This window comes from Oryzias melastigma, unplaced genomic scaffold, assembly GCF_002922805.2.
Source record: "Oryzias melastigma strain HK-1 unplaced genomic scaffold, ASM292280v2 sc00925, whole genome shotgun sequence".
NCBI classification, from domain to species: domain Eukaryota; kingdom Metazoa; phylum Chordata; class Actinopteri; order Beloniformes; family Adrianichthyidae; genus Oryzias; species Oryzias melastigma.
The window spans coordinates 365-14108 of record NW_023417510.1 but is presented as its reverse complement, the minus strand read 5'-3'; the positions used below and the strand labels follow the sequence as shown (position 1 = coordinate 14108).

Here is a 13744-nt window from a genome sequence, read left to right as displayed (position 1 = left end):
TGTAGCTGGCTATCAGCTTCAGCGTTTTCAGCTATTAACCTAAGCATTTTCGGCCATCAACTTTAGCCTTTTTAGCTATCAATTTACCCCTGACCTCATTGCCCCCTTTCCCCAACCTATCACCACAATAAACACATCAAAATAAACATATCATAAAACATCCATTATTCATCATTTATAACCAAACTCGTTCCAGATGAAGGCGCGTGTGTGTCAGCTCTCCTACCCAGCAGAGTGAGGTTGGTCTCCAGCCTCTGAGCCGACTCCAGCAGCAGCTCCTCTCTGTTCTCAATGCTGCTTTCTGCCATCAGCTGCCTCTTCATCCACACATCGTACTCGTCCTCCTCCAGAACCTGACCCAGAAGCACACCGCCAGTCAGGAACATCTGCCTGTGACCTGACCTACAGTCTGCCTCGGTTACAGATAGAAACAAGAACTATCGTCTGTTTTTGAACTCTAACCTGGAAGGAAAACAGTGATCCTGATGAAACCACAGCCTGTGGGTCAGTTAACGCTCAAAAACCAAAGGACAAGAAAGGAAACATCTGGGTTCTTTGATGCATTTCCATCCTGCACTGACTCTATAAGCAAGCTTACAGCTAAAAAAATATTTCTGTAAAAAATGAAAAGTTCTGTTTTTTAAATCTAAGTTATGATCAATTTTACCTTAGTCTGGGTCACCGATAGGTAACTCCAGGCCTTGAGGGCCGCAGTGCCTGCATGATTTCCAGATATCTAAGACCTACTCATCCCAGATTACCTGCTTCAGGTGTGTCCAGCCAATGAGAACATATCAGAGCAGAGTACGTTGGAAAACATGCAGCAGGCCTGGAGTTCCCTATCCCTGTTCGGAGTCAAAACTCAATTCTGATCGGCTAAAGGGTTTTTATTAGAAAACAATGATGAACATCTAAGAAAGAAGTTGTGGTCACATAGCCAGCATGTTCCTCATTTATGACGCCAGTTGGTAACAACAGAAATGTGAAACAAACGTGAACAGACGTTTATCCACGGTTTATCAAAACAGGAAGACAGCAGAAAAGACCTCTGACCTTCAAATGGTTCCATGATGGACAACATTGAGTTCATTTGAAATAATTAATATACACACATATATATAAAAGTTCTGGTGTCTCAATGGCATTTTTCATGAAACTTGCATCTCCCCTTTTCTTTTCTTCCTCCTCTCCTTTAGAAGATTTGTTCTGCTCATCTTCATCCTCACTTTGCTCTTCCTCTTAAACATATGATTCATTTTTCTCTGCACGTTCTTCTTCATTTACGTTTTCTTTGAAATCATTTGCCGCTTTATGTCACAATGTCACCATTTACTTTTTCCATCTTGAATTACATTTATATTGAATTTAAAATGACCAGTTACAAGAGCGATTAGAAGTTCATGAATCATTTATTGTCGTTTTTGTCTCATTGCACCTCCATGTAGCATGATCAGGTGAATGTTCCTGAACAAAAGATGAAACGCACCCCACTACACGCACATCCACACTGGACTTGTTTACAGACATCGCGGTCTCGTTCCTGGGTCGTCGCACCCCAACGTCTGGTTTGGGATCCCTCCCCGTCACCACCCCAACCCCCTGCCTGTCCCCGGCTCGTCATCCTCTGGTGCGTCTGTTCGGAGCGACCGCAGGTTCTCTAATGTGTTATACGGAGAAAAGTGTCCGCAAAGCTCATCTCTCCACCCAGAGCGGCGTTCCGCCTCTAATTCGTCTACCCAATCACCGCTCTGGACCATTCTGGCTTACTTTCACCCCTGCATATATACATATATATATATATATATACACACACATGCTTTTTCTTAGTTATCTGAAAAAGCAGTTGCATCCTTTTTAAAGCTTCTGTTATGTTATTTCGCCAAGCGCTACATTACGTGATTTTACATCTTTCCTCCCCTGGTAAGTCTTTCTACAGCTGATGCAGGGGTCATTAGCTGTTACCATGGTAACATATCACACTGCATTTTAAATAGTGCCCTTGTTGCGCAAATTGATTGAAACCTAAAGAAGAACAAGATTAATGTTATAATAATTAATTTAATATTAATTTCTTTTATAAATAACCGTGGTATGAGCAGGATAATGACCTTTGTGGTGGTTTCCACAAAGTGCATTGATTTGTGTTACTGGACACCTCAAAGAGCATTATCTCTTACATATAAACTTGACATAAATTAAATGCTTGATAAGTGAAATTCCCTCTGGATTTTTATTATCGAACAGGCTTCTTTTTCCCTTCCATGACTGGAGCGTCTCAAAGCAACATCTGTTAAAAATCTAGGAAATCTCAACCATAAAGATCTGATGGACATGGAAGAGTTGTAACTCTTTGCCCTACAGGGGGCGTTTGACTCAGACTGAGACTCACACACAACCTCACTGCATGAATGAAGCCAGAGGTTACCTTCTTAGCGATGCAGAGTGTGCGGAGGCCCTCCCTGGCGTAGGCGTCCAGATGCTTCTGGGTTTGCTCCCGGATGTGGCTGTAGAGCTCCTGAGCGTGTTCTGCACCTTTCAACAGGAGGAGGAACACTTGAAGCCATGGCGGTTCCAGAAATGAGTTTCACTTTTTTCAGTGTATGTACAGATTTTCTTTCACCCTCTGGACAGAAACTAAACATTATTTAGCAGCGTAAAACAATTTACCTAAAATGTATCTTAATAAACTGATCTTAAAGAAGATGAAACTTTTAACCAATATTTTACTCTGCATTTAAAAGTGTACATACCTGAGGAATGGTATATTACAAGGTCTCTTGACTTAATGTAATGTAGGGATATAAAAGACTGAATGTGGAAGGAGCGTCTTAACCATAAACTCATAAATCTAACAAACTGAGTTTTATTATCTTCATATTATTATCTTCAGTCAGAGATAGTTGAGTCACACTTCAGTCAACCAATGAGGACATCACTCCCAGAAAACAGTTTGGTTAGCAGCCACGCAGAACTTTACCAAGAAAAGACATCAGTTCCTGCAGGGAAACACGGAGGAAGCCTGTTTATGGTCTGGGCTCCAGAATCTGAGCAGCTAAATGTCAGAGCGCTCCAAGGATTAAATGGGAAAATGATCCAAAAACAGGAAGCCTCACGCAGAAGACACCATTCCTTAGAGCTGTTTGTTCTGGAGGAGTGGACCAGAACCCCGCTGACAGGAGTCTGGTCACAGAAGATTGAGTCAACAGTTGTGCAACCAAATGTGAAGAGAAGGTTTCATCACTGCGGTCCACATCCGTAAAAGGTTCTGCTCTTCTTTTGATGGTTTCAGCTTCAAGTAAGTTCTCACAGACCAATAGTGGTTCTGAAAAACCCAACAGGCTCGGTTCTAGACTAGAAAACGGTTCCTCACAGGAACGGAGAGTAACGCGTTACTCACCCCAGACTCTGCAGCTCGTCCCCGAGCTCCTCCGAGGACGCGTCGCTGTACACGCTCATGATGAAGATGATGATGATGAGGGAGGCTCAGCCGGACCGGAAGTCAGAGCTGTCAGCCAAGAACACGCCCACCACGAGACGCGGGGATCTCCGTCCGGAACCAGAACCGCGAGGGAAGACACGGACGGTTCTGCGCGTGAACTGCGACTCAAGTCTGGTCAAAGGCCAGGGGGAGGAGCTTATCTTAAGACCTCCCCCCAGCATTCCGTCAGCAGCGGTCCTCACCTGTTGTGCCTGTTTCTGTTATCATCTCTGATTGATTTTTTTCTATTTAAAAAATATATTGTTGGATCAGAATGTGTGACAACCTAAAAAATAAATAAATAAAATTGGTCATCAGCTTTTAGAGTCCAATCATCTTAAAAGCAGCCCTTAAAAATGTCATCCGAGTTTGTGGGTGGGACCATTTTGCAGAGCAACCCCACCCCTCTTCCCCTCAACTTTGCCAAGAGCTCTCTGTTTACAGCAGGGGTGTCAAACTCAATCACAGAAGGGGCGAAAATCCAAAACACACCGTCGAACAAGGTGAACATTTATTTAACAAACGAAAACCAAATAAAACTTTAAAACCGTAACTTCTTAACATAATTATGAAATAGATATATAGCATTACCTGCGATAATGCTAGTGTGAATGCTGTGAGATGAATTTGGATGCTGAAAATGCTAGTGCTGATAGCTGAAACACTGAAGCTGACAGCTGAAAACGCTGAAACTGATAGCCAGCTAAAATATCAGATAAATGCCAAATTAGCTTAAAAAATATAAAAACTTAGGTTAGCCAAAACAGCTAGTATGTAGCTGAAAAAATAGGTAAACTTCAAAATAACCTAAAAAACTGAAAAAGCCTAAATTAGCCTAAGCAGCTAGCATGTAGCTTAAATATTAGCTAAACTACAAAAAAGCCTAAAAAATCTTCGTCAATGCAAAATAATCCAAAAAGCTAGAAGAATGACAATTTTTAAAACTTTAAGCAGTAAATTTTTAACATAATTATGAATAATAAACAGACAGGAATATTATTCCAGAATAAATCAACTTAAACCTTAAATAACTTTCAATATTTTACTCTTCATAAAAATCTATTTTGTCAAAATGATACTAGTTAAAAATAAGTGCATGATAACGTCGGACCATTAATAACAAAATAAAGTGATCTGGAGGACCAGATCCGGCCCCCGGGCCATGACATGTGGTTTACACCTTCTCCCTCTAGCTTACAGCCCCTCACATCACACCCCCAACCTAACATTAGGGATGCAACAAAAATCAGAGTTATCCAGCCGTACAGTTCTGATCCAGATTCCAGCTCAGACAAGCAAAACAAAGACATTCATGGATCTATTTGTCTGACCGTGGAGGCATCAGAATGGAGCAGGGAGCTTGAGGTGCATTTTCTGTCACAAATAAGATCTTTTTCAAAATGTATTTTTTCCATCTGCTCCTGATTCACAAAGATTTGAATAAAGAAATACTCAGAAATAGAGTTTTAAGCTTAATTTTCCTTATCAGAAAAATGCAACAGAAACATGTTAAAAACACCCATAATCCCATATTCATTGGAGTGGGTCTTTAACCTGTTGTTCTGCTTAGGGTTTAGTTTAGAACCAAAAGTTTTTATTGAAACTCTGAAACTTTTCGTCCCCTTATCAAACCTCAGCTAAAGGCTTTCCTTCCTGGACGGTTCAGCAGCACTGATGGATCGTCTGTGATGTGTTTGGTTTGTTTGTGTCTCACTGGAGGCTTCTCAAAGACATCTTGTGTTAGAAAAAGCATGATAAAAACAGATGAAATTCAAAGAGCTGTTTATTGAAAAAGCATTCATGATTGAAAACATTATTCCCATAAAAACTTCTATTGCAGCGTTTGTGTTTGGTGGAGTCATAAGGCCACTTCACGCTTTCTCCTGAGAGGACGGGCTCTGATGCCTGGCGTAGAGGTCCATCAGAACCCTGCTGTCTCATCAGAACCTCCCTGGTTTTCTTCCTTGATTTAACAGGATAGGCTCCAGCAGCTTCGTGATCCCAAAAGGGACTCAGGAGTTTCGAAAATGGATAGATGGAATCTGATTTAAACAAACTTCAATATATAAAACATTTAATGGTTAGTTATTAGAAATAAAAGTTAAAAACAAACAAACAAAAGTGTTCACTTTTTGAACATTGTCCTGATCATCTTCACTTTGGCTGAAGCGCTTTAGGAAGCCCGAAGCCTCAGCTCCATGCAGCTTCACGGAGTCCAGCTCGGCGAGTAAACAGGAGCAGAGGCGGGCCGTCATCGTAACAGTCAAACAGCTGACAGCCATGTAAACACGTCCCGCCTGAGCACGCTCCGTTCCCGACGGCAGCTTCCCGTCCAGACCAGCGTACGCTTCGGTTCTGAGGGCGGGAGGCAGGAGGGTCCACCACAAACCCACGTCACCAGCACGCGTGGTCATGACACCACCTCCTCCTGGCCACGCACCAGGCCGGGGTTGTCGGCGCACACCTGCAGCCCGGCTCTGGCCTGGTTCTGGTTCCAGCGCTGCATCCTCCGGCGGTACGACTCTGAGGCTGCTTCCTGTCTTTGGTCCTCGGTCAGTAGAGTGGTGGGGTGCACGGTGTTGAACAGGGAGCGGAACAAAATCCTGTAGAGCACAAAAGTTTAGGAGCTCAGGTCCATCAACGGGATCAGCAAACAGCAGGAGGAGGAGGAGCTAACGGAAAAACTGCTGATGAAGAGGAGGCTGATGAATTCTCAGCATCAGTGAATCTGATGATGTCATCATTAGGGCTGACGCGATTCATCGATTAATCGACGACTAATCGACTATTAAAATAGTCAACGACTAATTTAATAGTTGATTAGTCGTTACTCAATATTATATTAAGTCAGAGTGTAGTAAAGCTGAAAGTTATAATGACATTCTGCTAGCTTTTTGGACTACTTTGGCATTTATTAAGGTTTTTTAGGCTATTTGGAGTTTAGCTAATATTTTTAGCTACATGTTAGCTATTTTGGCTAATTTAGGATATTTTTTTGTTTTTTAGGCAGTTTTAGAGTTTAGCTTATATTTCAGCCACATATCTACTTTGGCTAATTATGGATTTTTTTTCAGTTCTTTATGCTATTTTGGAGATTAGCTAATATTTCAGCTACATGCTAGCTGTTTTGGCTAATTTAGGCTTTTTTCAGTTTTAGGGCTAATTTGCCATTCAACTAATATTTTAGCTGACTAGCAGTTTCAGCATCTTCAGCTATCAGTACTAGCATCTTCAGTGGCCGAATTCAGCTTACAGCATTCACACTAGTATTATCACAGGGAATGCTATATATATAGTTTATTAGTTAGTTTGAAGCTAATAATAGTTAAGATGTGTGCTTTACATCCACTTTGCACATGACCCGAGTAGTTGAGTAATTGGAAAAAAATAATCGGCGATTAGTTGACTATTAAAATAATTGTTTGTGGCAGCACTAGTCACCCCCCTGACCTTGCCGTCTATGACATAGCTGCTTAAGCAACCAATAAGGTCAGTTTGTGATATTGTCCTAAACCCTCCATCGTTCTCCTGGTCCAGTTTGGGTCCTTCAGACTGAGTCTCTCCTCTCCACTGAGCTCCACAGGACTTTACTTGGAGTTGAATCAAAATATCGACTAAATCAGTGGATAAAAATTTGACCCAATTAGCATCAAATCCAAACTGCAGCAGAGTACACTTTGATGGATGTTTTTCATGAGTTAAAAAGAGACTTTTTCATGCTTTAGTTTTTAAATAATTAACTTTTTTTTAATTATTGTTTTTAGCTTTAAACAAGATAAATTCTATTTCATTTAGTTTCTTTATCTATTTATTTTTCCACATGAACTAACACATCAGTGTGTGTTTGCATGTACCTGGGCATCAGGGCCGTCACCGTGGTGACGGCACAGATGATGTAGAAGAGGGGCGTGCTCAGCTGTCGAGGCTCCACCCCCAGCAGGTTGGTGGGGTGGCTGCAGACGGTGCAGAAGGTGCTGAAGAGCAGCACAAAGGCGAAATAGGAAGCAGCGCTGAGAAACAAGACGAGCGCATGAATCCATGTCTGCAACACAGAAACACACAACTGGTTCAGATCGGGTTCTGGAGCCACTGTCCGTTACAAGAACTGCTTTGGTTCCACAGATCCTGACCAGTGTGTGGCTTTCGATGACTTGGTGCAGCAGGATGATGAAGAGAGCCGAGGTGTTGATCGGGGAGCCGAAGGACAAACTGCCAACATCCGACCCTGCCAGAGCCTGAATCAGACAGATGGAGCTGGATCAGGACCAGAGATCCAGAGATCTAGAGATGCTGAAGAATACTCACAAAATAAGGAATGAAGAAGCAAATGCAGCTTTGGTAGAAAGCATCCAGGACTGTGATCCAGAAAATGGAGGGAACGTAGACCTGTGGATCATAGAGCTGAGTCAGCCTCCCCACATGTGAAGCACATCCATCCTCCATCCATCATCCATCCATCCACCATCCATCCATCCATCCATCCATCCATCCATCCATCCATCCATCCATCCATCCATCCATCCATCCATCCATCCATCCATCCATCATCCATCATCCATCCATCCATCCATCCATCCATCCATCATCCATCCATCCATCCATCCATCCATAAATCCACTTGGTATCAAAACCTTGTTCAGGACATTACTGCTTGAATTTTTTGTGTTCATAAACTTTATAGTCTTTTAAATATTGAGTGAAATATGCTCCATAGGAAATGAATAAGAAACTCTTCAAATTTCAAATTTTAAGTAGATTATCAGCAATCTTTTAAATATATTCATGGGCTATGTTTTCATCTTTCATAGTAATTTTTAAAAAAACTTTGCAGCTTACCTAATATTTTAGCAACGTGCTAATGTTTTAATTTGTTATCTACTGAGGTTTTTATAAGCTAATGTTTTAATTTATTTTTCTACTTAGGTTTTTATAAGCTAATTTAGAGTTTTGCTTCAATTTTAGCAACATGCTAACATGTTTGATTAATTTAGTTCAATGAGGAAATTTAGGCTATTTTGGAGGTGAGCTAGTATTTAAGCAATGAGCTAGGTTTTTTTGGGGGGGCTAATTTGGAGTTAGCTCATATTTAAGCAAAACACTAAATATATATATATTTTTAAATTGGCATGTATTAAGGATTTTAAGCAGTTTTACTCCAACTTTCAGGATTCTGGCAGTGTTATACCTGGCCTGAGTGTTGCATGGGAGACATTATTGAGAAACAATGGGGTCCAAATCCTCAGAATAAAAGACTTTTAGGAACCCTGAACCAGTTGGATCGGCTCTTGAATTGAGCCAGCGGCAGCTTCAGAGCCAGATCACCTTGGAGGAGCGTGCATCCCGGTACAGCTCAGGATGCTCCAGAAGAGCGTCTGCAGCAGTGTCCTGATCCAGAACTCCGTAGACCAGAGGAGGGACGGAGGTGAAGAGCAGGTTGAAGAGGATGAGCACCCAGGAGTTGATCATGACGTTTCCGGAGAAACCACAGAAGAACTGGTACCAGAACAGCAGGTTGACGTACATCTGCAGACACACAGACACAGACGGACTTCTGTTTTCTTAAGGAATCTGTCACCAAATGAGCTCTGTCACATTTAGTCAACTTTTGAACCGGTTTGACACCAGAGCACCCAGATAATGTTCGTTCAGACCCAGCAGCCTGCAGGCTTACACTGTGGATCAGCTGGATCAGAACATGTTATATGGGGGGGACAGAAGACTTTGGTAGGGAGATAGATGAGAACAGCAGTGGAGGGCCGTTACAAATGAAGGAATCAAAAAGATGCATTTCAAACCGTTTTATTATTGTTATAAATTAAGGCCGGGAATCGATTAAAATAATGTAACTAATTAATCGCAAACTTGGAAAAAATTAATTGCGATCAATCGCAATATTATTACTTTCATTTTCGTTACACTATTCACCAACCAAAAATTATCGGCAAATAACCATACTATGAAATTACAGACAAAATTGTACATTCAAAATGTTTTTAACTAAGTTTTTGTTCACTTTAGAATTTACCTCTGTATTTTCAACTTGAAAGACTACCTGCTGCTTATTTGGTAACATTTTAATCAGCACAACCTCTCTTTTGTGACACTACCTTTATTTTGACATTTTTTCCTGTTGTATTCACACACTGGACATAAATCATGCAGAAGCATGCCCTCCTGTAACTGCCCCAGCTCTAGGTTCTGATGAGGTTTGTTCACATCATTTTCATTAACTGATAAACAACCAGATTTGTGAACTTCTCCGATTTTATAAACCGAAGAGCTGGTTTCTGTGTCCAACAGAATGACAGATTTCACTTTTCTCTCAGTGACTCCATCACTCTGTTTTCAAAAGTGAACCGGAAATTCCTCTCCTGGGTTAGAAAGGAGAAGTTCCGGTAAGGTGATGAATATGGCTTCAGAAAAGTGACAATCTGTGCAGAAAACATTTTTGTAACAAGAGGAAGTTCTCCATCATCTTCTTCTGTGCTCGTTTGAATGATCTGTCCTAACCTGAAGCTGCCACGTCGACACGAAGGACTCACCACATTCTTGTAGAAGAAGTAGAGGATCATGTTTGCGAGGCGATGGTAGCACCAGTGTCCATGAACCAGCAGCAGCTTCCTGAGGTGGTAGAACCTGGGAATGGCAAAGTCGCTGGACATCACAGCCTGGAGGAGGAGACACGAGGAGGAGGCAGGTGAGGAGATCAGGAGGACCTGAAGCAGGAGTGTCAAACTCAATCGCACAGGAGGTCTAACTCCAAAAAACACCTTAGGTCGCGGGCCGAACAGGATAAACATTTATTGAACACTCTAAAACAAAAATTTGAAAACTTAAAAAATGTAACTTCTTAACATACTCATGAACTAGATTTATAGTATTACCTGCAATAATGCTAGTGTGAATGCTGTAAGATGAATTTGGCCGCTAAAGATGCTAGTGCTGATAGCTGAAGATGCTGAAATTGATAGCTAAAAACACTAAAGCTGATAGCTGAAAACACTGAAGTTAGTAGCTGCAAACGCATAAGCTAAAATATGAGCTAAATGCCAAATTAACAACAAAAACAAAAAATAAATTAAAAAAATAGGATAGCCAAAACAGCTAGTATGTAGCTGAAAAAATAGCTAAACTTCAAAATAACCTAAAAAACAAAACAAAAAAAGCCTCAATTAGCCCAAACAGCTAGCGCGTAAATATTAGCTAAACTCAAAACCGTCTAAAAGACTCAAAAAGAAAAAGTCTAAATTAGCCAAAAAACTGAAGCTAAAAATGCTGAAGCTGATAACTGAAATCACTGAAGCTGATAGCTAAAAATGCTGAAGCTGATAGCCAGTGAAAATATTAGCTAAATGCCAATATTTTTTAGCCTAAAAAACTAAAAAAAAAAAAAACTTTGTTTAGCCGAAACAGCTAGCATGTAGCTGAAAAAAATAGCTAAACTTCAAAATTAAAAAAGCCTAAATTAGCCAAAACAGCTAGCATGTAGCTGAAATTTTAGCTAAATCCCAAAATAGCCTAAAAAAAATCTTATGCCAAAATAGTCCAAAAAGCTGTCAGAATGCCAATTTTTAAAACTTTAAAACCGTAATATTTTAAGATAATCATGAATAATAAAAAGGCAGGAATATTACTCCAGAATAAATCAACTTAAATACATTTCAATATTCTATTGTCTTTAAAACTGTACTTTGCCTAAATTACACAAGTTAGAAATAAGTGCAAGATAACGTCGGGCCATTAATCATGTTATGGTTGAAAAGTTAAAGAATGTTAAAGATTCTGTAACTTTTCAACGCCTCAGGTGTTAAAGAAAGCACATCCCCATGTGGTGGTTACCTGCATTCCCTCCTGACCGGATATGCCGATGCCCACATCTGCCACCTGGATCATGCTCACATCGTTGGCTCCATCACCTGTGCAATAAACCATGTCAGACAATCCAACACAGACTGGCACTTCACTGGATTCCAGCAGTGACCACAGTTGAGCGTGACTTTGCATAAATATCATTGTTTTTGCTTAGTAGAAAGATCTAGAAAAATACAGCCAAATCATCTGTGGTTTTGTGGCGTTACACCCCTTTTCAGTAACACTGACGACCATCATTTCTGTAACCCGACACTCATCAGTGAACAGGACGGTAGACCATGGCTGCATTGTCCAGGTCAAATGTTCTTGTACTGCAAACATTCATGGTGGTGTCTTGGTGTCAGTGGGGTCCCTATTCAGGTCAAAGTGGTGTTGTCGGTTGTGAATGGTTTGTAAACCCTAGAACCCTCACATCTGGTAAACGGTCTGCAGCTGTGTGGATTTGCTAAACCATATCTGAGGTCAGAGGTCCTTATAGGTTCTGGTCATGGTTGTGGTCCGTTTCTGGTGGAGATCCTCGCCTGGGTCTGTCACAAACTCTACAGTAGTTCTGTGTCTTGATGTAAGTCTGTTGATGACACTTTAAGACTCATCAAGTTCACCCGCAACATGTGACTGTTTACTACCACCATGAAGACACTACGAAAGGTGGAGCTGCTCGTTCAATAAGCAACGTTGTGTGTTCATGAGTGATGAACTTGGAATGACTTACTGAGAAAATCGACTTTAAATACCCGCATGATGTTGACATTGATGCCTCATTGAAAAGGTTTTTCTTTCAGAACGTTTTGGCTCCTATAAGTAAAACACTGAAACACAGTGAGAACATTATTTGGAAAACACTAAAGAGGTGTGTCTGTCACCACAATACAACCGACTCCCTATCATGAAAATCTGTTAAGTGTTTTTATGACGAGTTTTCTCTCTAACTTATTGTGGTTAGTGCACTTGTTAGTCGCATCTCACTAAACTTATCATTTATCTTTTTTTTTCAGGGTTTTTTTCTGCCGACCAGGACAGATCCTCTTTGAGACAGTCCCATAAACCTGACTGGAAACATTGGTAATGCCAATAAATACCGGCCAACTTCTGGTTTGTTTCAGACATGGAGCTTAATGTCTCTGTACCTTTAACTGAGTTCAACAGTGAACTGGAGATTAATAAAAAATAAAACTTAGTTATTGAAGAAAAAGCTTGTAGCCTCACCCACAGCCAGGGTCATGACCTCTAATTGGTCCCGGACCAGCTGGACCACCTTGCTCTTCTGCAGTGGAGTAGACCTGCAGCAGAGGACAGCCTTGCATTTGCGGCTCAGCTCCAGGAAGCTGCTCCTGAGGTCGTCTTGCAGAGCCCAGTCCAGAGTCCGACCGTCTATGGCCAGAATGAAGCCAGTGGATCCAGAAGACGGGTCTTCTCTCGGTTCACTTACACCTTCTTCTCCACATTGGACCTCCACAATGAGCTCGTTGAGTAGAGCTTCACATGCTTCCTGCAGGACCAAGGATCCACACACATCTTCATAAAACATCTAACACACAAAACACACCCCTCTGATTTTGAGAGGGTTTTCCTGGATTTTGTTTTGTAATGAAGTTGAAGCATGACATCATTTTGGTTTGTGTGCGATCTCTTTGTCTCATTTTGGATTTTCCTGTAGAATTGATTTATAGACCACTGAAAACTCATCATAGAAATGCACAATGTCAGATTCTCACCAATACACCGACACCATCAAACATGGCTGAAACTGAGGTCGACCTGCTCTGACCTTGTTATCACAGTTGGCTGTCAGCAGCTGGTCACTGGAGCGGAGAAGCTTGCAGGCGTTGGCGATGTTGATGGCCGTCTCCTGTTTGTCTCCGGTCAGGACCCACACTTTGATGCCAGCCCTCTGAAGAGCTTCGATGGTTTCTGGAACCTCCTCCTGAAGTCTGTCCACAATACCTGTGCTTCCTGCAGCACACACATAAAGGTGGAGTGGTCAGGTGACTGTAAGGCTTCTCCACAGAACGAGGAATCAGGGGTCTGGAGATTGTAAGTCCAGCAAAAAGTAAAGTTTGTTTTATCAAGTATATTTGAGTAAAAGTTTAAGTACAGCAAGTGTACTATAGACAAAGTAGTCAAAAATACTAACTGAATACTTCAGACTAAATTGGAACAAATTAAGTTCATCAATACATAGATAATATATAAAAAGTAAACTTCAAGTATACTCACTCTACAATTTTAATATTTCTAAGTATGCTTGTAGTACACTTAAATAGACTACTCTGTTAAGGGTTCCTGCAGCCCGCCGCTTCTTTGGGAGAAACTTTAACTTTACTGAAACTACTGGGATCACGATGGTCGTAGTTCACTTTCTATCTGCTCAGTTTCTTGGTGTCTTTGTGCATT

General features: G+C 41.2%; 1 protein-coding gene and 1 long non-coding RNA gene across 2 annotated transcripts; both read right to left on the bottom strand.

Annotated features, from left to right (window-relative positions):
• Positions 1–31: 31 nt before the first annotated feature.
• On the bottom strand, positions 32–3820 carry LOC112141587. The gene is made up of 3 exons (XR_002918424.2): positions 3398–3820; positions 2426–2532; positions 32–353 (listed from the first exon to the last, which is right to left on the bottom strand). It is a non-coding gene; the product is annotated as an uncharacterized LOC112141587 (long non-coding RNA).
• Positions 3821–5243: 1423 nt separating this feature from the next.
• On the bottom strand, positions 5244–13303 carry LOC112141586 (probable phospholipid-transporting ATPase VD; the record flags this gene model as incomplete). The annotated part of the gene is given in 9 exon segments (XM_024264733.1): positions 5244–6081; positions 7333–7520; positions 7609–7713; positions 7784–7864; positions 8801–9001; positions 10021–10146; positions 11318–11394; positions 12557–12839; positions 13119–13303. Coding segments are annotated over 9 exon segments (1439 nt in total), but the record flags the coding sequence as incomplete, so codon positions are not given.
• Positions 13304–13744: the final 441 nt, after the last annotated feature.